At 51.4% G+C, this 27,994-nt stretch overlaps 1 protein-coding gene across 4 annotated transcripts; it reads left to right on the plus strand.

Annotated features, from left to right (window-relative positions):
- Positions 1 to 2,422: 2,422 nt before the first annotated feature.
- On the plus strand, positions 2,423 to 27,951 carry SH3GLB2 (SH3 domain containing GRB2 like, endophilin B2). Of its 4 annotated transcripts, XM_082843416.1 has the most exons (13): positions 2,423 to 2,627; positions 6,863 to 7,004; positions 7,828 to 7,956; positions 21,289 to 21,422; positions 21,695 to 21,787; positions 23,925 to 23,987; positions 25,115 to 25,264; positions 25,672 to 25,695; positions 26,219 to 26,308; positions 26,644 to 26,744; positions 27,009 to 27,023; positions 27,147 to 27,387; positions 27,721 to 27,951. In XM_082843416.1, the coding sequence occupies exons 1-13, from the start codon at positions 2,565 to 2,567 to the stop codon at positions 27,826 to 27,828; spliced, it is 1,353 nt and encodes a 450-aa protein (XP_082699542.1). In that variant the 5' UTR covers positions 2,423 to 2,564; the 3' UTR covers positions 27,829 to 27,951. The 4 variants fall into 4 exon arrangements, with proteins under 4 accessions (XP_082699542.1, XP_082699543.1, XP_082699540.1 ...); XM_082843417.1 differs by lacking the exon at positions 27,009 to 27,023; XM_082843414.1 differs by lacking the exon at positions 25,115 to 25,264.
- The last annotated feature ends 43 nt before the right edge of the window (positions 27,952 to 27,994 follow it).

Here is a 27,994-nt window from a genome sequence, read left to right on the forward strand (position 1 = left end):
AGGAGTGTTCAGGAACAGCATGGGCTGTGTGGTCCAGAGGCAAGAGTGAACTTGGCATGTTGTTTGTTTTTTATTTTTTGGTCATACCCCACATCATGCGGGATCTTGATTCCCCGACCAGGGATCGAACCTGTGCCCCCTGCAGTGGAAGCACAGAGTCTTAACCACTGGACCACCAGGGAAGTCCCCAAACCTGGCATCTTTGACTCAAGGTGGCAGAGAGAGAGGAGCGTGGTAGCTGATGAGCCAAGGAAGTGGCAGCCAGAGCAAAGGAGAGCAGGCTCCACTATTGAACTGCCTGCGTCTGGGGCCAAATCCACTGCTTCCTCCCCTGTGTCCTTGGGCAAATCACTTAACTTCTCTAAACCTTAGCTTCCTAAAATGAGGAGAATGATGGTTTCTGAGCTTTTGCGGGGACCTTAAGTGATTATTCACTTAAAAGTGCTCAGTGCCGGGCCTGGCGTGGTCTTAGGACCTTTTGGCCATTGCTATTAGAAAAACTGCAATAGCCACGTAGAAAGCTAGATAAATCGATGCAACATACGGACTGGGACAGCTACAAGATCGGGAGTAACTAGGACCTACTGTCTCTCTCTCTCTCTCTCTCTCTCTCTCTCTCTCTTTCTCCTTTACCCTGCTGTTTTTCTTCCCAGGATCTGACCTGTTATATATCTGTTGATCCAAGAGGGGAAGAGCCTTGTTTTGTTCACTGCTGCATCCATGGCACCTAGAACAGCCCCTGGCACATAGTTGGTGCCGATAAGGTCTTTCTCCTTGACCAAACCAGAGTCAGGCTCCTGTGAGCCAGCCCTCTGCTTGACTAGGTGCAACCTTGAGTTTCCATCTTGTAGAGTCCAGTTTTAACAAGAATTCTGCAGGGTCAGTTTAGTAAAATCCCCAACCCTGGGTATTTGATCACCCTCCATATTTGATCAAATTCTTCATCCTCCATCCTCAATATCTTATCCCCCTAGCCTGCCCTCCGCAAGAATCTCACTAGCCTTGATGTTCCCACTTAGTCATTTTCCATCCCCGACATCCCCACTCTGCTCATTGTCTATAAATCTCCACTTGTCCTTGTTGTATTTGGAGTTGAGACCAATCTCTCTCCCCTACTGCAACACCCGCCCCCCCCCCCGCACTAGGCTCTCTTGAATAAAGTCTTCCTTACAGTCCTTAACAAATATCATGAATGTTTTTTTCTTTAACCTTGCTCAATGTGGTTATTGAATGAATGAACATGTAACTACATTGACTTATGGCTCTTGAAAGATGATATATTGTATGCTGGCTAAATAAATGATATAGTTAGCTACAGACAGACACTGGTAAATAAGTCAGTGATCAATACAAATAGAAATACGTAGTGAACACATAGAAACACACAAAGAAACACATAGAGATGATGAACTGCAGGTGTGTGAGTGACACAAAAGTTGATGATGGCTCCATGTTGATAATAATGCAGATCAGTAGTTCTGAACCTGTGGTGCACATTTAAGTCACCTGGAAGCTTTTCAAGACTCCACCAGCCGGGCTCCACCTGAACTGAGAGAACCAGGGCTGGGAGTGGGCCCAGGGATATTTTCATAAACCTCCAGATGACTTGAAGCTCACTCTGGACAGACAGGCTGGGGTAGAAGATGGGGAACTGGTATAAGTGCGGGGAGATAATCGAAGCCAGGAATCCAGGGGACAGAGCCAGAGAGGAAAGGGTACCAGCTCAGGAACAGAACTCTCCACTGGATAAGAAGATGAAGTCTAGAGGTAGAGAGCGGGGAGCAGTGGAAACAGGTAATAAGCCCCTTCCAAGCCCCATGGGAGGGGGGGCAATGTATGTGCAGGCCATCCTTTTGCCTGTTTGGGGCTGTGAGAAGCTGGTTCAAGGTCAGCACATGTCCAGGCCTGGAGGGAAGCACATTCCTCCACCTGGGCTGAACGGAAGCCCCTCTTTCTCTTCTCCTTCCTTCCCCTTAACTCCTGCACACACCCTCACCCAGCTTTGGAGAACCAGAGGGTTTCCGGGGGCCAAACAGCCATTCCCCAGCGGTGGAGGACCAGTCCCCAGCTGGCCTATCCCCTGGCTCAATTGTCCTTAGTGTCACCAAGGTTGGGGCAGAAGAGGAGGGGGGGCTAAAGAGGTCAAGGTGGTGGTGATGGTCGACACAGAAAGATCCAGGTCAAAAGACGCCGAGAAATAGGTAGCCAGAGGGCCCAGCAGGCCAGGAGGATGCGAATCGACCAAGGGAAGAGGCACAAACGGGCGGGGGCCATAGGACGAGGAAGCGAGAGGCCGGCCCGGCGGCGGCCGCAGGGGGCAGCCGCGAGCAGCCTCAAGCCGGGCCCCCTCCGCCCCGCCCCGCCCCCCGGAGGCTCCTCCCCCGCGGCCGGTGCCCCTCCCTGCGCGCTCGGGCAAGCTTGACGGAGGCGGCTGGGGCTGGGCCAGGGGGGCGCGCTGAGGGCCAGAGCACCGGCAGCAGGTGGGCGCGGTGCGGGCTGGCGGCGGCGGGCCGGGGGCTGCCGGGCGGCGCACGGGCCGGACGTGGCCGGCCGTGCGGAGCGCCATGGACTTCAACATGAAGAAGCTGGCGTCGGACGCGGGCATCTTCTTCACCCGGGCCGTGCAGGTGAGGCCGTACACCCTGGGCCCCGCGCGGCCGGCGGGCACCCCTGCAGCAGAGCCCGGGGCCGCGGGAGAAGGCCCTCGCGGCCGCCGCTCCTTCCCCGCTGCGGAGTCGCCCTAGCTGCCCCCCCAGCCCCTCCTCCTTTTGCGGTGCCCAGTAGAGAGAAAGAGCCCGGGGCGGCCGGCCACACTGGCCGCACCCTCAGCGTGGCCCAGGCCTGGGGAGTGAGCCGGGCCTGCCTCGGCCCTGCTGCCGCGGGGGAGGTGTCAGCCTCCACCATTTCGACCCGCCGGCCGGGTAGTCCCGCTGTCCTGGCGCCCGCCCCGCCCCCGGTGGGGGGCTCCGCTGAGGAGGGCAGAGGGCCCCAGGCGGTTCCTGTCTCCTTGCCCTTGCCCATCGGTGACTCTGACTCCCGGCAGGCGTTTGGAGGCCTGAGTTTCAGGCCTAAGGACTCGTGCACCCGCCCTGACCCCTTCTCTGAGCCTCAGTCTCCGCACCTGTGCAATGGACTGGTGGTACTGATTCCCTCAGGTCCCTTTTACACGCTTCGATAGTCCGGAAGCCAGGAGGGCTGGGGTTATTTACTTTCTGCTCCGTGGGAGGCCTGTTTCTCTTATTTCCCCAGGCCCCGGGGGCTGGCTGGCTGCCCTCCTTGGGAAGCTGTACAGTGGGTGATGCTGGGATTAGAACAAGTCCTATCCATTTGGGGACAAGGGAAAAAACAGAAGCAGCTGAGTGTAATGGTGAAGACCGGGAGTCAGCTGTGGGTGTAGAGGCCCCTCTAGTGACTTTGAAGACAGGGGCGTCACCTCTCTGGGCCACAGTTTTTCAGTCTGAAAAATGGCCTTAGCAGTCCCTCCCTCCCAGCGTGGATGTGAGTGTCCCAGGCATTCCCCGTGAACATGCTCACTAAAGGCAAGTCATTCTTGGTGTAACGTGCTTAGTATTGCAGCTGTGCAGCATGTGACGTTAGGCAAGTCTCGAAGCCTCCGTGTTCCCTTCTGTCAATCAGGGGTCGCACCAGTCTGCCTCCCAGGGTGGCTGCTGCCTTGGGGCTTGGCCCGTCACAGCGCTCTGGGAACAGATTCTGTTGTTTGTCCTTGCCCTGGTTGTTGGTTCTCTGGAGGAGCCCAGCCCCAGACAGTCTCTTAGAAGCCCACACGCCCATGTTTACTAGAAAGCCCAGTGTCCCGTTGAGGATTTGCGCCCCAGAGAGGGTTTGCTGCTCTGTGTTCGAAGCCCTGCCGTGGACCCCAGCCCTAGTGGGGATGCTAGCAGCCTGGAGTTCATTGGCCAGCCCCTGTCCATTCAGAAGGTAGGGAATTCTCCCCAGTGTCGGTATGGCAACCACTTTATCTCCCACATCTGGGAAGAACCTGATCTGCCAGTTTCCTGCTACTTTGGGGCCCTAGCACCTGACCTGGCCACGCCTGCAGAGCCTGGGGTATGGGGAAGCTTGGTCCCTGTGGCCTCTTTTCTTCTGGGGGTGGGCAGGCCCACTGGTTCGCCCATACTGGAGTGGGAACCAGCGCCCAGGCCCCCGCTTCCAGAGTGGAGGAGGGAGCTGGGAGCTTTATAAATAGAGGCTTTCTCTGGCCCTGCACGCCCACCCCCTGCTGCTGCCATCTTGCAGGGAGCAGCCTCTGAAGCCGGGGCCCTTCCTCTTGGCAGGGATGGGGCAGGGTGGCAGCCAGAAGAGAGAAGGGCTTGAAATGTCACCTGGGCAAGAGAGCACACTCGGGACCCTCCTGAGGCCAGTCTGCCCTGGAGTAGGAGTCAGCCAGGAGGGATGGGGGTGGCTTATTATTAATGTGTGGGCAGCTCCTCTGCGTAGGTGCCACCTACCTACGCACGACATGCTGGGTAAGTGCTCAGCCCCTCCATGTGTTGAGGACACTTCTAGGAGCCTCACCTCATCCCCATCCGGTAGGGAACTGGACCTTGGCCCTGGGGTAAGAATCCGGAGGCCAGATCCCTTTTGCGTGGGAGATTCTAGGATGGCTTCTCAGTCCCCGAACTGTGCCTTGAAGGTCAGGAGGGGTTTGCCGAGTTGGTCCAGGTGATGGGAACAGCCCAGCTAAGGGCACCGAGACAGGAAAACCTAAGGCATGTTTGGGTAAGATGCCAGTGGGGGTGGGAGTGGGCAGTGGAAGTGCTAGTACTAATGCTGTTGGTAGTAATTGCAGTATTACTAATAGCGGTGGTAGGAGTAATGATAATAAAAGCCAGGGAGGCTGTGGCCTCGTTCTCATCCGAGCCAGGCAGGCAGCGGTGAACGTGGGAAGGATGCCCAAGATGTTGGGAAAGACCGGTGGGACTTTGAACCTGGGTGGGTGTGTGGTGTGAGGGACGGGTGGCCAGGTGGCACGGCAGGGAGTGCTGCCATTAACCTTGGTAAGAAGGGGAGATGCTGAGGTGCACACTGAGGGTGACACAATCGCCTGAATCATACTGGCTGGTGCCAGCAGGGTAAGGATGTCCCTAGGTGGCTCCTGAGGGCCAAGGAAGGACCTGAGGGAGACCTTTTATTAATGATGATGATGACTCCAGCTAACGTTTATCAGGCCTATACTGTGTGCTGACCACGAAACTAAGCACCTTCCAAATATTCTGTGAGATAGGTCCTGTTATCCCCGTCCTCCGGGGGGAAACTGAGGACCAGAGAGGTGACTTTGCCTCTGACCCTCGATTTTCTCATCTGCAAAATGGGGTAATGCTAACCCCTGAAGGGTCTGGGTGAGGTGAGGCCTGTTCAGGGCCTGGCTCGGGGAGGCCCCAGCTTGGGGAATGTGACGAAGAAGAGGAGTCGGGAGACCGGGAGGAGGCCAGGAGCAGCTGGTTCCCAGGTGAGGAGCCGCAGGCTCTAACCCTGGCCCACCCAGCTCTGCAGAGGGAAACCCAAGCCCCCATGCATAATTGATGGCTGCCGAGCTGGAGCAGCCCGACAGGGCAGCCTGACCACCGGAGGTGCCTCCTGCCCCTTGCAGCTGGACCTGTCCTTGGCCTCTGGATGCCTCACCGCTGCCTAGTCATCTGGGAAGGGCCTCCAGACCCCCAGCCTATGTGACTCCATTACAGCCTGCCTCTTACTCAGTCTCAGCGGCATCTTCTGTGAAATGGGAAACTTGGCCGGCCTGAGGGCAGTGTCTGTTGTCAGGGCTGATCTACTCCTGCAGGTCTTCACCCCTTTGCTGTTTGCCTGTGACCTCCCCTTGGCTGGACGGGGCCTTTGAGATCAGAGAGGCCAGGACTTGGGCCAGTTTCTGGTTTTTCTTAGGTGGCCCCCATGGTTTCTGCCAGCTCTGAAGGGGAACCCTTGTGACATCCTGGTCCTTTCCTGGCCTTGGGGCGGGGCTGCCGAGCTTTCTGGGCCCTGGGTGTGCCCAGCAGTTGGCTCTGATGAGCTGGCGCTATTCCCCATCTACCACTCCAGGCAACCGGAGGCCAGCCATGTGGCCATCCTCCCCCCCCCCCCGCATTCCCCTTCCTTCCCAGCCATCTCTCTGTGCATCAGCTCTTAACAGCACCAGCTCTTACACTGAGCACTGCCTGCCGGCCAGATCCTAGCCTTCATGCCTTATCCACATCTTTTTTATTTCATTCTTACAACCTATGAGGGAGATGCTACTACTTATTATTACCATTTTCAGCTTAGGAAACTGATGCTCAGAGAGGCAAAGCCACTTGCCCAAGGTCACACAGCTCATCAGACTGAGACTTGAATCAAGACCCTCTGATTCTGGAACCTGGGTTCCTCTGACTCCCTCCCTTGGTATCCCCTTCCCGTGGCTCCCAGCTGCCCCTGGAACATCCTGATAACCCCAGACCTTGCTCTGTGCCCCTTTTGTTCCCTGAGCCCTTGTAACCAAGTGCTTTCCTTCAGAGTCAGGCTGGGGGGACCCTTAGTGGTAGGCTCCCAAGGGTTCCTTACACCCTAAGCTGTATGTCTGATTTTGATGTGCTTTTTTGGGGAGAGGGAGTCTGTATCTTTCATTGGATTTCCAAAAGGAGCCATGATCCCCAAACTCTGGTCCAGCCACCTCATTTCACAGAGGAACAAACTGAGGCCCAGGGCAAGGTTGCACCTTGGTCAAGGTCACAGAGCAGGTCAGGGGCAGAGCAAGTTTCTTGACCTTGGGGCCTGAGTTCCAGCCAGGTGGGAGGAGTAGATGGGCGGGGCAGGGGTGCTCCTTCCGTCCCCCTTTCTGAGCCCTCCGCCCTGGGTGCTCTCCCCACAGTTCACAGAGGAGAAATTCGGCCAGGCCGAGAAGACCGAGCTTGATGCCCAGTTTGAGAACCTTCTGGCCCGGGCAGACAGCACCAAGAACTGGACGGAGAAAATCCTGAGGCAGACAGAGGTGTTGCTGCAACCCAACCCCAGTGAGTGGACACGGGCCGGCCCTGGGCTCGGGGCGGGAAGCAGCGGGCAGGAGCCCCAGCTGCTGAGACCGTGCAGGTGGGCCTGGGCGGCAGGTGGGATTTGGGTTAGACTCTTGGGGCTTAAGGCTGCTGTTTTGGGGGGTCCCACTTAAAGAAAACAGCAGACTCAGTGTTGGGCTCCAGGATGCGCTCTCTGGGACAGTGGAAATGCTAAGTGTCGCACAGAGGAGTTGAAGAAATGCCTGGACACTAAAACACAGTTGGGAGAAGAGGCAGGAGAAACGGGAGCCAGGTCACCGGAGGGAAGGCAGTGAGGCTCAGGGATGAAAGGGGACTTGCCGAGAGTCACACGCAGCGTGGTACAGGCAGATACAGCTGCAGGAGAACCTGTGGGAAGAGAGGGGCTGGCTGGCCTGGGGTCGTGGGACTTGTCTGCCTGTATGTCTGCGGTTAGCTGAGTGAGTGTGCTGAGAGCTTTCTGGGGCCAGGCCAGGGCATTGCCCACGTGTGTGTTATGCCCTGCAAGTCCATAGTGTAAGGAGGGAGAAGCTGTGGGGCAGGAAGGGGTAGCACTTGCCTTCAGCTGTGTGACCTCGGGCGGGCATTTCACATGGCCGTGGCTTCTTCCTCTCTAGAGTGAGGGCTTCGCAGGGTCAAGTGCCAGTCTCACACAGTTGAGAATCAGCAAGAGAGTATTCTGGAAGTCACCAGGCTGGACACCCCTGTGGGCGGGCCCTGGTCTGGATCTGTTTCTGTCACCACGGCTTTCATCCTTGGGCTCCTACCGAAGAGCCCTGTGGCTTTGGCTGCCGTCTCCCTGCAGGTGCCCGAGTGGAGGAGTTCCTGTATGAGAAGCTGGACAGGAAGGTGCCCTCGAGGGTCACCAACGGGGAACTGCTGGCTCAGTACATGGCAGAGGCGGCCAGTGAGCTGGGGCCCACCACGCCCTACGGTGAGCCAGTCCTCACAGCCAGGGTCGGGGGTCACGGTCTCTGGCACGAATCTTCTTCCCTCCCTTCTCTCCTTCCTTTCTCTGTTTTTTAATTTGCACACATGATACCTGGATTCATTCTGCTTGTAAACAGCTCAATCAATGGAGATGAAAATAGAGTAAAATATAGAAGCCTCCCGGGACTTCCCTGGTGGTCCAGTGCTTAAGACTGCGCTCCCAGTGCTGTGGGCACAGGTTTGATCCCCGGTCGGGGAACTAAGATCCCACATGCCGCACAGTGCAGCCAAAAAACGAACAAAAAAATTGAAACCTCCCTTACCCAGGTTTGGTTCATGTGTATTTTTCAATGGGATCATGTTATGTGTACTGTTCTGCAACCTGATTTTTTTTTTTTTTTTTTTTTTTTGCGGTATGCGGGCCTCTCACTGTTGTGGCCTCTCCCGTTGCGGAGCATGGGCTCCGGACACGCAGGCCCAGCGGCCATGGCTCACGGGCCCAGCCGCTCCGCGGCATGTGGGATCCTCCCGGACCGGGGCACGAACCCGTGTCCCCTGCATCGGCAGGCAGACTCCCAACCACTGCGCCACCAGGGAAGCCCCGGTGCAACCTGATTTTTAAACTTGGCATTGCACTACAGATGATCTGTTCACAGCACTTATAGAGTCACCTCAATCTTTATTTTTAAAGTTTTATCTAGGTACAATTTATACACTATAAAGTACACCTATTTTAAGTGTGTAATTTGATGATTTTTAGTGAATTTACAGAATTGAACAAACATCCCCCAATCCAATTTGTGTTTTTGAAATTTTATTTAATTAATTTTTTAATTGAAGTATAGTTGATTTACAATATCGTGTTAGTTTCAAGTGTACAGCACAGTGATTCAGTTATACACACACACACACACACACACAACATAAATATATATTCCTTTTCAAATACTTCACTTTTAGGTTATTACAAAATATTGAGTGTAGTTCCCAGTGCTATACAGTGGGTCTTGTTGGTTATCTATTTTATATACAGTAGTGTGTATCTGTTAATCCCAACCTCCTAATTTATCCCTCCTCCCACCCCCCCTTTCCCCTTTGGTAACCATAAGTTTGTTTTCTGTGTCTCTGAGTCTGTTTCTGTCTTGTAAATTAGTTCATTTGTATCATTTTTTAAGATTCCACATATATGTGGTATCATATGATATTTGTGTTTCTCTGTCTGGCTTAACTTCACTTAGTATGGTAATCTCTAGTTGTGTCCATGTTGCTGTAAATGGCATTATTTCATTCTTTTTATGGCCGAGTAATATTCCATTGTATTGATATACCACATCTTCTTTATCCATTCACCTGTTGATCGACATTTAGGTTGCCTCAATGTCTTGGCTATTGTGAATAGTGCTGCAATGAACATTGGGGTGCATATAGCTTTTCCAATTATGGTTTTCTCTGGATATATACCCAGGAGTGGGATTGCAGGATCATATGGTAGCTCTGTTTTTACTTTTTAAAGGAACCTCCATACTGTTCTCCATTGTGGCTGCACCAGTTTACATTCCCACCAACCGTGTAGGAGGGTTCCCTTTTCTGCACACCCTCTCCAGCATTTATTATATGTAGACTTCTTGATGATAGTCATTCTGACTGGTGTGAGGAGATACCTCACTGTAGGTTTGATTTGCATTTCTGTAAAAATTAGCGATGTTGAGCATCTTTTCATGTACCTTTTGGCCATCTATATGTCTTCTTTGGAGAAGTGTCTATTTAGATCTTCTGCCCATTTTTTGATTGGGTTGCTTGTTTTTTTGATATTGAGCTGTATGAGCTGTTTGTATATTTTGGAGATTAATCCCTTGTCAGTTGCATCGTTTGCAAATATTTTCTCCCATCTTGTAGGTTGTCTTTTCGTTTTGTTTCCTTTGGTTTGGTTTCCTTTGCTAAGCAAAAGCTTTTAAGTTTAATTCCCATTTGTTTATTTTTGTTCTTGTTTCCATTACTCTAAGAGACGGATCCAAAAAGATACTGCTGCAATTTATGTCAAAGAGTGTCCTGCCTATGTTTTCCTCTAGGAGTTTTTGTTTGTTTGTTTTTTATATATATTTTTGGCTGCGTTGGGTCTTCATTGTTTTGCACAGGCTTTCTCCAGTTGTGGTGAGCGGGGGCCACTCTTCCTTCCGGTGCACAGGCTTATCATTGCAGTGGCTTCTCTTGTTGTGGAGCATGGGCTCTAGGTGCGCAGGCTTCAGTAGTTGTGGCACACAGGCTCAGTAGTTGTAGCTTGTGGGCTCTAGAGCACAGGCTCAGTAGCTGTGGCACGTGCGCTTAGTTGCTTCGCGGCATGTGGGATCATCCCAGACCAGGGCTCGAACCCGTGTCTCCTGCATTGGCAGGCAGATTCTTAAGCACTGTGCCACCAGGGAAGTCCCCCTCTAGGAGTTTTATAGTATCTGGTCTTACATTTAGTTCTTTAATCCATTTTGAGTTTATTTTTGTGCATGGTGTTAGAGAATTTCTAATTTCATTCTTTTAATTTAGCTGTCCAGTTTGCTCAGCACCACGTACTGAAGAGATTGTCTTTTCTCCATTGTATATTCTTGCCTCCATTGTCGTAGAGTAATTGACTGTAGGTGCATGGGTTTATTTCTAGGCTTTCTGTCCTGTTCCATTGGTCTATATTTCTGTTTTTGTGCCAGTACCATACTGTTTTGATTACTGTAGCTTTGTAGTATAGTCTGAAGTCAGGGAACCTGATTCCTCCAGCTCCATTTTTCTTTCTCAAGATTGCTTTGGCTATTCAGGGTCTTTTGTGTTTCCATACAAATTTTAAAATTTTTTGTTCTAGTTCTGTGAAAAATTCCATTGGTAATTTGATAAGGATTGCACTGAATCTGTAGGTTGCCTTGGATAGTATAGTCATTTTGAGAATACTGATTCTTCCAATCCAAGAACACAGTATATCTTTCCATCTGTTTGTGTCATCTTTGGGTGTTTTTTTTTTGGCTGTGCCATGTGGCTTGTGGGATCTTAGTTCCTAACCACTGGACCACCAGGGAATTCCCTCATCTTCCATTTCTTTCATCAGCATCTTATAATTTTCAGAGTACAGTTCTTTTGCTTCCTTAGATAGCTTTTTTTTAGAAAAATAAATTTATTTATTTATCTTTTTTTTTTGGCTGCATTGGGTCTTTGCTGTTGTGCACAGGCTTCCTCTAGTTGTGGCTGCTCTTCATTGTGATGGCTTCTCTTGTTGCGGAGCACGGGCTCCAGGCACGCGGGCTTCATTAGTTGTGGCACGTGGGCTCAGTAGTTGTGGCTCGTGGGCTCCAGAACGCAGGCTCAGCAGTTATGACGCACAGGCTTAGTTGTTCCGCGGCATGTGGGATCTTCCCAGACCAGAGCTCGAACCCATGTCCCCTGCATTAGCAGGCGGATTCCTAACCACTGTGCCACCAGGAAAGTCCTCCTTAGGTAGTTTTATTCCTAGGTATTTTTTTCTTTTTAATTTCTCTCTCTGGTCTTTCATTGTTAGTGTATAGAAATGCAACAGTGGTTGAGAGTCCGCCTGCCGATGCAGGGGATACGGGTTCGTGCCCCGGTCCAGGAAGATCCCACATGCCGCGGAGCAGCTGGGCCCGTGAGCCATGGCTGCTGGGCCTGCACGTCCGGAACCTGTGCTCTGCAACGGGAGAGGCCACAACAGTGAGAGGCCCGCATAGTGCAAAAAAAAAAAAAAAAGAAAGAAATGCAACAGATTTCTGTTTATTAATTTTGTATCCTGCAACTTTATCGAATTCACTGATTAGCTCTAGTAGTTTTCTGGTGGCATCTTTAGGATTTTCTATGTACAGTATCATGTCATCTGCAAACAGTGAGAGTTTTACTTCTTCTTTTCCAATTTGGATTCTTTTATTTCTTTTTCTTCTCTGATTGCTGTGGCTAGGACTTCCAAAATTATGTTAAATAAAAGTGGCATGAGTGGACATCTTTTGTCTTGTTCCTGATCTTAGAGAAAATGCTTTTAGTTTGTTACCATTGAGTATGATGTTAGCTGTGGGTTTGTCACATATGGCCTTTATTATGTTGAGGTAGGTTCCCTCTATGCCCACTTTCTGGAGTGTTTTTATCATAAATGGATGTTGAATTTTATCAAAAGCTTTTTCTGCATCTATTGAGATGATCATATGGTTTTTATTCTTCAATTTGTTAATGTGGTATATCACACTGATTGTTTTACGGACATTGAAAAATCCTTACAGGGACTTCCCTGGTGGTCCAGTGGGTAGGACGCGATGCTCCCAATGCAGGGTGCCCAGGTTCGATCCCTGGTCAAGGAACATGCATGCCGCAACTAAGAGTCCGCACGCTGCAACTAAGAAGTCCGCACACCACAACTACGGAGCCCACACATTGCAACTGAGAGCCCACGTGCTGCAACTAAGACCTGGCACAGCCAATATAAATAAATAAATATTGAAAAAAAGGAAGAAAAATTCCACTTGGTAATGGTGTATGATCCTTTTAATGTATTATTGGATTCAATTTGCTAGTATTTTGTTGAGGATTTTTGTGTCTATGTTCTTCAGTGATATTGGCCTGTAATTTTATTTTTTGTGTGGTATCTTTGTCGGTATTTGGTATCAGGGTGATGGTGGTCTCATAGAATGAGTTTGGTTCCTGCCTCTGCAATTTTTGGAATAGTTTCAGAAGGATAGGTGTTAACTCTTCTTTAAACATTTGATAGAATTTTCCTGTGAAGCCATCTGGTCCATCTGGACTTTTGTTTGTTGGAAGTTTTTAAATCAGAAATTGTATTTCAGTACTTGTAATTGGTCTGTTCATATTTCCTCTTTTTTCCTGGTTCAGTCTTGGGAGATTGTACCTTTTTAAGAATTTGTACGTTTCTTCTAGGTTGTCCATTTTAGTAGCATATAGTTGCTTGTAGTAGTTTCTTACAGTCCTTCGTACTTCTGTGGTGTTGGTTGCAGCTTCTTCCTTTTCATTTCTAATATTACTGATTTGGATCCTCTCCCTTTTTTTCTTGATGAGCCTGGCTAAAGATTTATCAATTTTGTTTATCTTTTCAAAGAACCAGCTTTTAGTTTCATCTATCTTTTCTGTTGTTTTCTTAGTCTCTAATTTATTTATTTATGCTCTGTTCTTTATGATTTCTTTCCTACTAACTTTAGGTTGGTTTGTTCTTCATTTTCTAGTTGCTTTAGGTGTAAGATTTGGTTGTTTATTTGAGATTTTTCTTGTTTCCTGAGGTAAGCTTGTATCACTATAAACTTGCCTCTTAGAACTGCTTTTGCTGTGTCCCATAGGTTTTGGCATAGTGTTTTCATTTCCCTCTAGGTATTTTTTAATTTCATCTTTGATTTCTTTTTTTATTAATTAATTAATTAATTTATTTATTTGTCTGCGCTAGGTCCTAGTTGCGGCATGCGGGATCTTTTAGTTGCAACATGCGGGCTCCTTTAGTTGCGGCATGCGGGATCTAGTTCCCTGACCAGGTATCGAACCTGGGCCCCCTGCATTGGGAGTGCAGAGTCTTAATCACTGGACCAGGGAAGTCCCTCATCTTTGATTTCTTTGGTGAGCCATTGGTTGTTTAGTAGCACATTGTTTACCCTCCACGTGTTTGTGTTTTTTGCAGTTTTTTTCTTGGACTTGATTGCTAATCTCATAGCATTGTGGTTAAAAAAGATACTTGATATGATTTCAGTTTTCTTAAATTTACCAAAACTTGCTTTGTGGTCCAGCATGTGATCTATCCTGGAGAATGTTCCATGTACACTTGAAAAGAATGTGTATTCTGCTGCTTTTGGATGGAAAGCTCTACAAATAACAATTAAGTCCATCTGGTCTAATGTGTCATCTAAGACCTGTGTTTCCTTATTGATTTTCTGTCTGGATGAACTGTTCATTGATGTAAGTGGGGTGTTTAAGTAGACCCATATTATTGTTTACTGTCGATTTCTCTTTTTACATCTGTTAACATTTGCCTTATATATCGAGGTGCTCCTGTGTTGGATGCATATATATTTATAATTGCTATACCTTCTTCTTGGATTGATCCCTTGATCATTATGTAGTGTCCTTCTTTGTCTCTTGTAGCAGTCTTTATTTTAAAGTCTGTTTTGTCTGGGACTTCCCTGACTGTCCAGTGGTTAAGACTCTGTGCTTCCAATGCAGGGGGCGCAGGTTCGATCCCTGGTCAGGGAACTAAGATCGCACATGCTGCACGGCACAACCAAAAAAAAAAGGAAATGGGTCTCTTGTAGACAACATATATATGGGTCTTGTGTCTTGTTTTTGTATCCATTCAGCCAATTTGTGTCTTTTGGTTGGAGCATTTAATCCGTTTATGTTTAAGGTAATCATAGATGTGTATGTTCTTATTGCCATTTTTTATACATTTACTTATTTTAATTAATTAATTTATTTATTGGCTGTGTTGGGTCTTTGTTGCTGTGTGTGGGCTTTCTCTAGTTGCGGCGAGAGGCGGCTACTCTTTGTTGTGGTGCACAGGCTTCTTGTTGCAGTGGCGTCTCTTGTGGAGCACGGGCTCTAGGCATTGGGCTTCAGTCGTTGTGGCTCTCAGGCTCGGTAGTTGTAGCTCGCAGGCTCTAGAGCACAGGCTCAGTAGTTGTGGTGCACAGGCTTAGTTGCTCCGTGGCATGTGGGATCTTCCTGGACCAGGGCTCAAACCTGTGTCCCCTGCATTGGCAGGCGGATTCTTAACCACTGTGCCACCAGGGAAGTCCCTTATTGCCATTTTGCTAATTGTTTTGGATTTGTTTTTGTAGGTCTTTTTTCTTCCTTTCCTCTTTTCTTTCCTCCTTTCTTGTGATTTGATGACTTTATTTTTTAAGGGTTTAGGATAGATAGATTAAACATTTTTTAAAATATTTATTTATTTATTTGGTTGTGTCGGGTCTTAGTTGCGGCACGGAGGATCTTTCAATGTGGCACGTGGGCTCTTCGTTGCAGCATGTGGGCTTCTCTCTAGTTGTGGCACGTGGGCTCCTGGGCACGTGGGCTCTGTAGTTGTGGTGCGTGGGCTCCAGAGCGCGTGGGCTGTGTAGTTTGCAGCATGCAGGCTCTCCCATTGAGGTGCGTGAGCTCAGTAGCTGCGGCGTGCGGGCTTAGTTGCCCCATGGCACGTGGGATCTTAGTTCCCCGACCAGGGATTGAACCTGTGTCCCCTGCATTGGAAGGTGGATTCTTTACCACTGGCCCACTGGGGAAGTCGCTGATGACTATCTTTAGTGTTGTGTTTGGAATCCTTTTTCTTTTTCATGTGTGTATCTGTTATAAATTTCTCATTTGCGGTTACCATGAGGTTTTGATATAGCAGTCTGTATAACTACATGATTGTTTTAAGTTGCTGATCTCTTAATTTCAAATGCATTTCAGATGTCCTGCACTTGTGCTCTCCTTCTCTCACAGTTACTGGTCTTGATATCCCGTTTGTGTGTGGATGATTTCCTACCTTTACTGTATGTTCACCTGTACTGGTGAGCTTTCCCATTTCATAATTTTCTTGTTTCTAGTTGTGGCCTTTTCTTTTTCGCTTAGGGAAGTTCCTTTAGCCTTTATTGTAAAGCTGGCTTGGTGCTGTTGAATTATTTTAGCTTTTGCTTGTCTGTAAAGCTTTTGATTTCTTCATCAAATCTGAACGAGAGCCTTACTGGGTAGAGTATTCCTTTTTTTTTTTTTTTTTTTTTTTGCGGTACGCGGGCCTCTCACTGTTGTGGCCTCTCCCGTTGTGGAGCACAGGCTCCGGACGCGCAGGCTCAGCGGCCATGGCTCACGGGCCCAGCCGCTCCGCGGCATGTGGGATCTTCCCGGACTGGGGCACGAACCCGCGTCCCCTGCATCGGCAGGCGGACTCTCAACCACTGCGCCACCAGGGGAGCCCTGGGTAGAGTATTCTTGTTTGTAGGTTTTTCCTTTTCATCACTTTAAATATATTGTGCCACTCCTTTCTGGCCTGCAGAGTTTCTGCTGAAAAGTCAGCTGATAGTCTTATGGGGATTCCCTTGTGTGCTATTTGTTGCTTTTCCCTTGTTGCTTTTAATATTTCTCTTTGTCTTTATTTTTGTCAGTTTGACTACTATGTGTCTTGGTGTATTTCTCCTTGGGTTTATCCTGTATGAGACTTTCTGTGCTTCCTGGACTTGGGTGACTCCCCCAATCCAATGTAAAGAACATTTCCATCACCTGCAAAAAAGTAACTTGTGCCTACTTATAGTCAGTCCCACTCCCACCCCCAGACAACTAATGTGGCTTTGTTATTTTTCGTTGTTGTTTTTGTCGTTTTTTATAAATTTATTTATTTATTTGGCTGCATGCGGGATCTTTCATTGCGGCACACAGGCTTCTCTCTACTTGCGTGGCATGCAGGCTCCAGAGCGCGTGGGCTCAGTAGTTGCGGCATGTGAGCTCTCTAGTTGTGGCACATGGGCTCTAGAGTGCGTGGGCTCAGTGGTTGCAGCACACGGGCTTAGTTGCCCCACGGCACGTGGGATCTTAGTTCCCCGACCAGGGATCGAACCCAAGTCCCCTGCATTGGAAGGTGGATTCTTAACCACTGGACCACCAGGGAAATCCCAATGTGGTTTTGTCTCTATAAATTCGCCTTTTCTGAATATTTCATATAAATGGAATCAAGCGATATGTTGTTTTTTGCACGTGGCTTCTTTGTCTTTGAGGTTCATCCATGTTATAATGTGTTTTAGGATTTTATTCCTTCTTACTGTTGAAGAGTGTTCCACTGTATGGGCTGATCTCATTTTCTTTGTCCACTTACCATTTGAGAGACATTTGGGTTGTTTTGCTTTAAACAATTGCATATGAACTTTTGTGAGGATGTATGTCTTCACTTCTACTGGGTATATACCTAGGAGTGGAATTGCTGAGTCATGTGGTAAATTTATGTTTAACATTTTTTTTTTATTTAATTTAATTTTTGGCTGTGCTGTGCAGCTTTCAGGATCTTAGTTCCACAACCGGGGATTGAACCCTGGCCCTCGGCAGTGAAAGTGCAGAGTCCTAACCACTGGACCACCAACCTTTTAAGAAATTGCCAGACTGTTTTCCAAAGTGGCTGTGTGATTTTACATCCCACCAGCAGGGTGGTGGTTAATTTCCTGATATTTATGGATTTTCCAAGTTTCCTTCTGTTGTTGATTTCTAATTTAATGTCGCTGTGGTCAGAAAACATACTTTGCATAATTTTAATCCTTTTAAATGTGTTAAGACTTGTTTATGGCCTATAGTGTGTGGTATCTACTGGAGGATGTTTCATGTTCACTTAGATATTGTACTTTATGTTGTAGGGTAGTGTTGTCAGGCCATCTTGGTTGATAGTGTTGTTTATCTTCTATATCCTTGTTGATTTTGTCTTATTGCCCCATCCTTTATTGAGAGTATTAAAGTCTCCAGTTATTTCTGTTGAAGTATTTCTGTCTTTATTCTGTCAGTGTTTGCTTCATGTATTTTGGAGCTGTGTTGTTAGGTCTGTATGTTTATAATTATATATCTCCCTGATGTTTTGGCCCTTCTATCATTGTAAAATACTACTCTTTGTCTCTAGTTAACATTTTTTGGTCTTAAAGTCTGCTTATCTGATAGTAGTATGGCCACTCCTGTTCTCTTATGGTCACTCCTATTCTCATATTGTTATATGCAAACAGGGGCATGTATCTTTTTCTGTCCTTTTATTTTCACCATACTTATGTCTTTAAATCTAAGGTATGTCTCTTATAGAGAGCATGTATTTGAATCTTTTTTTAAAAAATCTAATCTGACAGTCTTTACCTTTTGATTGGAGTGTTTAATCCATTTACATTTAATGTAATTGTTGATGTGGTCGGATTGCCATTTCGTTATTGTCTCCCTGTATCTCAGGTGTTTTTTGTTTGATCCTCTGTTACTGCCTTCTTTTGAGTTAAATAGATATTTTCTAGTGTAATATTCTAATTTCTTTGTTGCTTTTTTTTTTTTTACTTTAAAAATCTTTCTTAGTGGGTTTTTATAAAATATATTTATTTATATTTATTTTGGCTGTGCCAGGTCTTAGTTGCAGCATTCAGGATCTTCATTGCAGCATGTAGGATCTTTAGTTGCAGTATGTGGGTTTCTTAGTTGCGACATGCATGCAGGATCTAGATCCCTGACGCAGGATCTAGATCCCTGACGCAGGATCTAGATCCCTGACCAAGGATCAAACCCATATCCCCTGCATTGGGAGTGTGGAGTCTTACCCACTGGACCACCAGGGAAGTCCATCTTAGTGGTTTTACAATTTAAATTACAATATGCATTTTGACTTAACACAATCTACCTTGGAGTAATACTAACTGAATTCCAGTAAAATATAGACACTTTGCTCCAGTATAACTCCCTTCTCGCCCTCTTCCTTTGTGCTATTATTGTCATACACATTATATCTCAACAACACAGTTTTATAATTATTGTTTTATGTAGTTGTCTTTGAAATCAATTAAGAAAAAAGAAAAAAGTTTATATTGTCTTTTATATGTGCTTATATAATTACCTTTACTGCTGCTCTGTATTTCCTTATGTAGATTCAGGTTACCATCTAGTGTCATTTCACTTTAACCTAAAGTATTTCTTCTATGGTAGGTCTGCCAGCAATGAATTCTTTTAGCCTTTGTTTATCTGGGAATGTCTTTATTTTGTGTTCACTTTTGGAAGACAGTTTTGCTGTATATAAAATTCTTGGATGAGAGTTTTTTCCTTTCATCACTTTGAATATATCCTCTCACTATCTGGCCTCCCTTGTTTCTGATAAGAAGCCAGTTCAAATCTGCTGTTGAACCCTTCTAGTGATTTTTTCTTATCAGTTGTTATACTTTTCAACTCTAGAATTTTCATTTCTTTTTTATAGTTTTAATCTCTTTATTGACATTCCTTATTTGAGAAGTCATTGTGATCATACTTTCCTTAAATCTTTAAACATTGCTTCTATTAGGTTTTTTATTTTTTAATTAAAGTATAGTTGATTTATAATATGTGTTTCTGGTGTACAGCGTAGTGATTTAGTATTTTTGCAGATTATATTCCATTATAGGTTATTACAAGATAATGGCTATAATTCCCTGTGCTATACAGTATATCCTTTTTTAAAAAAATTTATTTTTGGCTGTGTTGGGTCTTCATTGCTGTGCACGGGCTTTCTCTAGTTGCAGCGAGTGGGGGCTGCTCTTCGTTTTGGTGTGTGGGCTTCTCATTGCAGTGGCTTCTCTTTGTTGCGGAGCACTGGCTCTAGGTGCATGGGCTTCAGTAGTTGTGGCATGCAGGCTCAGTAGTTGTGGCTCGCAGGCTCTAGAGCACAGGCTCAGTAGTTGTAGCGCATGGGCTTAGTTGTTCTGTGGCATGTGGGATTTCCCCAGACCAGGGTTCGAACCTGTGTCCTCTGCCTTGGCAGGTGGATTCTTTTTTATTTTTTAATAAATTTATTCATTTATTTATTTTTGGCTATGTTGGGTCTTCACTGCTGCACATGGGCTTTCCCTAGTTGTGGAGAGAGGGGCTACTCTTTGTTGCAATGCACCGGCTTCTTATCGAGGTTGCTTCTCTTGTTGCAGAGCACGGGCTCTAGGCACATGGGCTTCAGTAGTTGTGGCATGTGGGCTCAGTAGTTGTGGCTCGTGGGCTCTAGAGCGCAGGCTCAGTAGTTGTGGCACATGGGCCTAGTTGCTCTGCAGCATGTGGGATCTTTCCAGACCAGGGATTGAACCTGTGTCCCCTGAATTGTCAGGAGGATTCTTAAGCACTGCGCCACCAGGGAAGTCCCTATATCCTTGTTGCTTATCTATTACATATATAGTGGTTTAATCCCATAACCCTAATTTGTCCCTCCCCACCATCAGGGTTTTGTTTTGTTTTTGTTTTTTTACTTATTTGTAATAGCTGCTTAGAAGTCTTGGTCTGCTAGGTCTAATATCTGGGCCTCCTTGGAGATAGTGTCTGTTGATTGCTTTTCTTTCCCTGTGTGCTGTCCGTACTCTCCTATTTCTTTGCATGTCTTACAATTTTTGTTGAGTTATTACTGCTGTTTGTTTCTTCAGAGGCTTGCCTGAGCTAACTGTTTAGGGTCTACGCTCTGCAGTGTGCAGCTACTGATGTCTACTTGTTTTTCTGTTTAAAGTATCCTTTTTACTTTTAAGCCTAGCTTCCTAGGGGTTTCTTCCAGGTCAGCATATGTTAGTGGTCAGCCAATGATCAATCAGAGGTTGTGCTTAAACATCTTGCACCATTAAGGCTTTACTGATGAATCTATGAGTGGGCTGGGGAACACACTCAAAGTTCAAGCAATTTACATGTCTTCCCAGCTTTTAGTTTGTGAATGTGCAAAGCATCCCACTAGCCAGGAATGAGTTGATGGCTGGGGTACTCTCCCATCTCTCCCAAGTGTGCTATACACACGCATAGCCTTCCAGACCACCAGAGATATCCGGATTTTATCAAGGCCCACTATGACTATCTCATTTCCCAGATCTCCCGTTAAATTTCCGGCAGCTCTGTTGCTTGTTCCGACCAGTATTCCAGCTTCACGTTAGCTGTGATGTTCCTGATTATTTGCCATTGAGATCACTATTGTTTGTGGTCCTGTCCCATGGGTTTTTCTGTGTTCCAGCCCAAATCAAGTCAGCCCCCTCAGGGCTTGCCCCGCCCTGCTAGAGCTACAGCACCACAGAGCTTGAGGAGATGGGAGTACCCCCAGGCCAAAAAGCCACAGGCTCCATTGTTTTTACCAAGGTCCAAAAGTTCTGGAATAAATGCTTCTCAATTTATTTGCCTTAGGTTAACTTCCAGAGTCCAGAAATCGTTGTTTTTGAGAACTGTGTCCAGTTGTGGTTTTTTTAAAAGGATATTCTTTTTTTAAAATTTTATTTTCTTTTGGGCTGCACTGCACAGCATACAGGATCTAGTTCCCCGACCAGGGATTGAACCTGGGCCCCCTGCAGTTGAAGCGTGGAGTCTTAACCATTGGATCACCAAGGAAGTCCCTGTGTGTAGTTTTATTATTGCTTTTTGGGGAGAGGATTTGCTGAGCTCCTTCCCCTGTCATTCTGGAAGTCCCCCCCCCCACATCTTTTTAATGGCTGTGTAGCGTTCCGCTCTTCGGGCGTCCCACTATTCATTTGTCGATAGGTATATGGATATGTAGATTTTCACATCTTCCCAGGACAGCCATTCTGCTCTTGCCTCTCAGAACATCTCTCTCTGAGCTCTCCCCTACTTCCTGGGGGTCAGAGCGGCCTGAGCCCGACCCTCTTCCTCACCCCTCCACTTTGTTTCTCAGGAAAGACACTGATCAAGGTGGCAGAAGCAGAAAAGCGCCTGGGAGCCGCAGAGAGGGATTTTATCCACACGGCCTCCATCGGCTTCCTTACACCCCTGCGCACCTTCCTGGAAGGGGACTGGAAGACTATTTCGGTGAGGGGCCTGGGGCCACTGGCTTCCTGGTGATGGTGGAAGCCCTCCTCATAGCTGCTGAGCCCAGGCTCTCCTCCCATGCTGGGACCCAGCACTCCTGGGACCTCCCCAGACATGGCTCTTGTGGACTGAGTGGCCTGGAGTGGATGACTCCCCCGTCCAGGCCTCAGTTTCCCCGTCTTGACCAGATGGTCCTGGGGGCTGGTCCTGCCAGGGCCAGGGGTCTCCCAGGGCTGCCCAGGTCTCACTGTTCCCTGTTCCCACCCCCTCAGAAGGAGAGGCGGCTCCTCCATAACCGGCGTCTGGACCTGGATGCCTGCAAAGCACGGCTGAAGAAGGCCAAGGCCGCAGAAGCCAAAGCCACGGTAGGTGTCGTGCCGGCCTCCTGCCCCCCCCCCCACCGGTCCTGGTTGGAGCCAAGGAGGGGGTGAAGGGACCTGGTGTTTGGCATGACTTCTCTCCCCTGTCCCTGCCTGGAGAGGCCTGGCTGGGGGCTGCTGCTCTGGGCTGACCACTTCAGGTCACACCTCTCTGCCCCACCTGCAATGGACCCCTGGCGGCCCAGAGCCCTGGGACCCAGGGCAGACGTTGATGGGGTGGGCGGACCAGCAGTGCCCCGACCTGGGCTCAGGGCGGCCCACAGCCTCCCCAGACCGACAGCCAGTTGGCTTCTTGCATGCCCCTGCCCTGCCCTCCCTGGGTGCTCGGCTCTGTTCCCGGCTCTGCCCGGGCATGGCTCCCCCTACTAACTCCCCCACCTGCTGCTCCAGCGCTGGTCGCAGGGTGCCCTGTGCTCAGGCTCCCCTGTGGTGGTGCGGAGGGCCCCGGAGCTGGACCACCCGCCTGCCCAGGGACGTGTCTGAGGGGCCCTCTGGGAGCCCCACGGCACTGGGTAGGGCCTGGGCTGTCTTTGCTCCCCCTTCACTCTCGGCTCACGGAGGCCTGTTCAGCCAGGCCGATGGGACACAGTGTGGGACACTTTGCCCAGGGCTAGGCCAGGGTTGGGAGAGCTGGGCCTGAGGGTGGCCAGGCTGCTTGGGGTGCAGGGCCCGAAAGGCCACCTCACGCCCTGGGGAGGGAATCCCCAGGTCAGGTCCAGGGCACGCCATGGAAACATCCGGCCTGGGCTCCGCTCCCCTGAGAGTTCCAGCCTCCAGCCCTTCTCGCGTTCGCCACCCTCAGTGTGGCCACCTGGGGCCACGGAGCCTGGGCAGTGCGTCTGGCGAGAGCCGTGGGCAAGGTCCCGGCTCATCCAATTATGTGGGGTCCAAACTGGAGGCAGGGGCTCAGCCACTGGAGTCTTGTTGGCTTGGGCAGGATGACCTATGTCTGTCTAAGTCACCTGGACAGGACAGTCTCCCCGCCACTCAGGGGTGGACCACCTCTCTGGAGTAACTTGGCCAGGACAAGCTCTTCCTACATCAGCCAGGTGGGGGAGCCCTTCCTTAGTTACTGGGACGGCACGACCTCCCCTCCAGTTGGTTGGCCCAGAGTCTTTGGCTTGGGCAGGACACCCCGTCCCGAGCTGGGCCCTGGCAGCCCAGATACAGCATCCCAGAGGACTCCGGCCCAGCAGTGCACCCCGTCCTTCCTACCCCTCTCAACACACACACACACACACACACACACACACACACACACACACACACACACACACACACACACACACACACGTGTCAGGACTCCTTCCAGAGGGCAGGGTTGTGTGACCCCAGGGGCCTGCTCCTGCCTGCGCTGTGGACTCACTAACTCTTTTGTTTTTGTTCCTTTCTGTTTTGCTTTGGGTAACTTGGCTCAGTGTGAGGGAGATGTGAGTATACCTATCCCACGTGCTGTGCTGCTTCTGGTTTGCCCATCTCGGCCTCGGGCCCACAGTGCCGGGTCGGCCGGGGACGTCCTCGGGGCGTTTTGCAAGCAGCTGGTCTCCCCACTGGAGGCTCTACCATGTGTAGCCTCTGCTTCGGGGGGACGCCAGGCATTGGAGCCTGTGAGTCAGCTTTTTGCAAATGTTGAAAGCCTGTCACTGTGTCCATCCATGCATCTGTCTGTCCATCCTCGTTGTGGGGAGAGGGGCCTGGTCCTTGCTGCAGGAGCGAGAGACGTGGTGTGCGGAGGTTCTGGACGGAGAGAGCTGGGTGGGGCGGGCTTTGTTGGGAGGACGGTGGGTCTAGTTGGGGCATCTGAGTGAGGCCGGGGCCTGGGGACGAGGGTCCGTGGCCGCCGGGCCAGGGGCTGGACCCGTCTGTGGCTTGCCCCAGGTAAGGGCCCTGATGGCAGGCATGTCCACCCACTTAACCTTGGTCTGGACTCGCCTCGGCCCGCCTCCTCCGCAGGTGGTTGGCTTGGGGAGAAGCGGGGGGCTCCGTGTTGTATTTGTCTGTACCCTCCTGTCCGTGGGGTCGGGGGCTCCTGGCATCTCCCATGGGAGGGTCTAGGGCGGCCTTCCGGCCCGGCCCCGGCCCCGCATGACCCCCTCCCCCCATGAACTCTGTTCCCTGCCAGACGGTGCCTGACTTTCAGGAGACTAGACCTCGTAATTACATTCTCTCGGCCAGCGCCTCCGCGGTAAGCGCCCCTGCCCCGCCCCGCTCCCCCTCCCCTCCCACACTCGGGCCTGGGCCTGATGTGCAGCGAACTGGAGCCAGAGGGGCAGGCAGGGGCCGCGCCCCTGGTCAGGCAAGTCCTGTCCACCCGCCTCTGCCCTGTGCCCTGTGCCCGTGTTGCCGGCCTTGCTTCTCCCTGCCCAGCGCTGAAGGTGAGCCTGGCCCACTGCGCGGCACAGCCCGGTGCACTTGGGGCGGCAGCGGCCCCACCTCCAGGGCACCTGAGAGTCTGCCCAGCCTCGACCCCCCCAAAGCAGGCACCGCCCCCTCCCACACTCACCGTCCCGGAGCGATGCGGCCCGGAGGAGAGGGAGGAGGTCTGGGCCTGGCCTGCCACGGGGTCATGGGAGACAGGGACGGCGCTGTCCATCCAGCTGCCTCCATAGCACATCTGCTAGGTGTCGTGGAAGTGTTAGAGACTGAACAGGGAGGGTGGGAGGGCACAGCTGGGTGGGGGAAGGAGCCGCCTGGGCCCGAGGCCCAGAGGTTGGAGAACAGAGCGTGTCCCGAGCTGGCCTGAAGCTGAGCGTGAGGGCGGGGCGGGGGCGGGGACTCTGGAGGTCGGATGGGCGGGGCTGGATCAGGAGGACGTTGAATGTCTTGGTGTCTTTTCTTCCTACAGCTCTGTTGAGATTTGTGGTATTTACTGTTTAGTTTGGGAAATAGGCAGATCACACCTATCCCATCATGCCTGTCGAAACCACCACTGTGTCTTTCTCTGCCTCTCTCTCTCTCTCTGTCCCTTCCACCACCCCCACCCCACCCCCCGACGGGTGACAACCTTCTGCAAAGACCCTCTGGCTCTTCTCCATCTGTCATAAGCATGTTGCTGTGTGCAGTCATTTGTCCTCGGGGGCGTGAACCACAGTGTAGTCCACCGGGCCCCTGTGGCTGGGTCTCCGACGTGTGTCCACGTGGAGGTTGCTTCCCGTGTTGTGATTTGCTAAACGGCACTGAGGTGGGACACATCTGTCCAAGGGCTGGCCTTGTTTTGCTTTCCGCATTTCAGGTCACATCGTAGGGTAGCAGCGGGCAGGAGAAATGGGTCTCCTAAGCCGTGGGGGGGGGAGGGGGGTCTTTCTTCTTTAGACTCTGGATGACACTTCCCGCCCCCCTTCCTGGGCCGAGTGGAAAGAGGAGTATCCAGGAGGGTGGAGACGGCCCTGTTTTTTCCTTGTGCCTTTGAACCCCAGTGTGACTCGGGCACGAGGCTGCCTTTCTCTGCCGAAGGACAGAAAGGTTCAGTGACTGGTCCAGGGTCACACAGTCCTGCCTCCCAGCCCACCAGCCTTAGCCAAGTGTCAGGGTGGGGTGCGGGACGCTCAATCTCCCTTGAGACCCCAGTCAGAGCCTGGGGACTGGCACTGTAGGAGAAACCCAAGTAGGACTCCCCAGCTGGCTGTCCCCCCTCCCCGCATGTGGCATGTGGGACTAGACGGACTATGATGTCGGAGCTCCCCCTTTCACACCAGGCCTCACCCCAGCCTCAGCCCCTCGTTGGGCTGTGGGGAGGGAGTTGGGGAGAGGTTGGGGTCTCAGGGAGCTGGGGCAGGGCCTGGGCTCTGGGGTTCAGCCGTCCTCCCCTCCCCTGCTGACCGGTGCCCCCCTCCCTCCCCCGCTGACCTGTCCTCTTGTGGTCTCCGCAGCTCTGGAATGATGAGGTGGACAAGGTAAGTCGGGGCTCAGGGAAGAGGCTGCAGGGGGTGGGCAACGGGAGTCCAGGCTCACCTGCTGCCGTCAGGGGCAGGTCTGTTTCTAGTTCTGGGCTCTGCCCTCACTCTCTGGGGCCATGGTAGGGGTTGTCACTTCACCTCTGCCCTGTTGCACACAGTGGGCCCTCCGGAGGCAACTGTTGGTTGGATTTGTCCCTGATGCGTGATGGCGTCAGATGGGCAAATGAATATGAAAGGCCAAGGCAGGGCGCCCGAGGCTCTGTCTGCTTGTCCAGGAACTGGCCTCAGGAGGGGGTGGGGTCCAAGCGGGGCTCCTCCAGTGGTCAGGGCTTCAGGCCTGAAGTCAGGGGTGGGAAGTGCACTCCTGCCACCGATGTCTGCATCCCCGGGGGGAAGTGACAGCTGCCACAGAAGGGAAGAGGAGGCCGCTCCTGGGCTGCTTCAGGGGCGCGGGAGAAGGCGGTGGGAGGGAAACTGGGGGGCGGTTCTTGTTCTCGCGCTCATGCCCCACCCTTCCCAGGCTGAGCAGGAGCTCCGAGTGGCCCAGACAGAGTTTGACCGGCAGGCAGAAGTGACCCGGCTCCTGCTGGAGGGAATCAGTAGCACGCACGTGAGTCCTGCCCCCGTTTCCTCCTCCTGTCGTCCACCGTCTTCTTGCCGCCCCTTGTGTCCCCATGAAACTAGTCCATATTGAGGCAGCGAGTGAACCTGGATCTCGAAGGCAGGTGGGGCAGGGTGTGCTTGAGCCCGCAGTCTGTAAGGATGGGATTCAGCCTCGGCAGAGCAGGTCCCAAAGGGTGGGTACCTCCCTCCAACCCCAGGGAACAAGTGGCCTGGGCAGAAGACATCAGAATGCCGGGCCAGGGTCTGCAGAGGACAGGATGGGGAATGGGATGTTTTGGCCCCTCGCATCCCCCCCGTCAGCCATGGGCGTCTTCCCCGCAGGTGAACCACCTTCGCTGCCTCCATGAGTTCGTTGAGTCTCAGACCACTTACTATGCCCAGTGCTACCGCCACATGCTGGACCTACAGAAACAGCTGGGCAGGTGCCCACCGGGGTCCCCTGGCTCCCAGCCCCGACCGCCCCAAGCTCGGAAAGCCCCGTGACACCCAGGGCGGGGTGGAGGGCTGCCAACTGTGGTGGGACATCACACTGCTCTCTGGGCCCGGGCACCCTCTCACAATGACAGCGAGGTGGCTGGCCTTGGGGACCTCTGGCGCGGTTTCTTGAGACTGTGTGGGGTGGGGGGTGGCGGGGATGGCGGGAGCATCTCACATTCCCCGTTTCCCTCTTCCTTTCATGCCGCCAGCTCCCAGGGAGCCATGTAAGTAGCGGGGTCTCCTCGCCTCCGCGGCCGTGGACCTAGCTGGTGTTTGGCGGGGCACAGGGGACTCCCGGGGGTGTGTGGCTCCCGGCTGCTGAGGTGTGCCTCCGCTCTCCTCTCCAGATTTCCAGGCACCTTCGTGGGCACCACAGAGCCCGCTTCCCCGCCCCTCAGCAGCACCTCGCCCACCACCGCCGCAGCCACTATGCCTGGGGGGCCCTCTGTGGCCAGCCTGGCTCCTCCGGGGGAGGCCGCTCTCCGCCTGGAGGAGGTGGCGCCTCCCGCCAGCGGGACCCGGAAGGCCCGGGTCCTCTATGACTACGAGGCGGCCGACAGCAGCGAGCTGGCCCTGCTGGCTGACGAGGTAGGCCTGGGGGCCACGAGGACGGGGGGAGGGCCGGCTCACGGGCGCCGGGAAACTGGAGCTGGGGGCATGGGGTCTGCAGACCCTGCACCGCGGGCTTCCAGCCTCCGAGTGGCCCTGCGGGTAGAGCTGGGGCCAGTCGGGTAGGCAGAGACGGCTCCAGCTCTGAGGAAGCAGCCTCTCTGATCTGTCTCTGTAGAGCAGCTGAGGAGGTGAGCAGCTCAGGAGGTGTCGTTTCCTATGTATCAGGGGAGACCGCAAGTCTGTTCCCCCTTAGGGCTGGGGCCAGTTCTGCCTGGCCGGGGCGTGACCCTCCTTCTCCGCCCTCCTCAGCTCATCACTGTCTACAGCCTGCCTGGCATGGACCCTGACTGGCTCATTGGCGAGAGAGGCAACAAGAAGGGCAAGGTCCCTGTCACCTACTTGGAACTGCTTAGCTAAGCAGGCCCCCTCCCAGGCCCCTGCCCATTCTGGCCTGGGCAGGAGAGGATGGGTGCAGCCCTGCCACTTGTCTTGTCTGTTGGTGACCCAGCTGCTCAGGGTGGGGAAAGTAACCCCACCCCATCCCGCCCCTGGTCCTCCAGCTGCGAGGGGCCCCTCCCCCAGC

Source organism: Leucopleurus acutus (genome assembly GCF_964270905.1).
Source record: "Leucopleurus acutus genome assembly, chromosome: 7".
Classification (NCBI taxonomy): domain Eukaryota; kingdom Metazoa; phylum Chordata; class Mammalia; order Artiodactyla; family Delphinidae; genus Leucopleurus; species Leucopleurus acutus.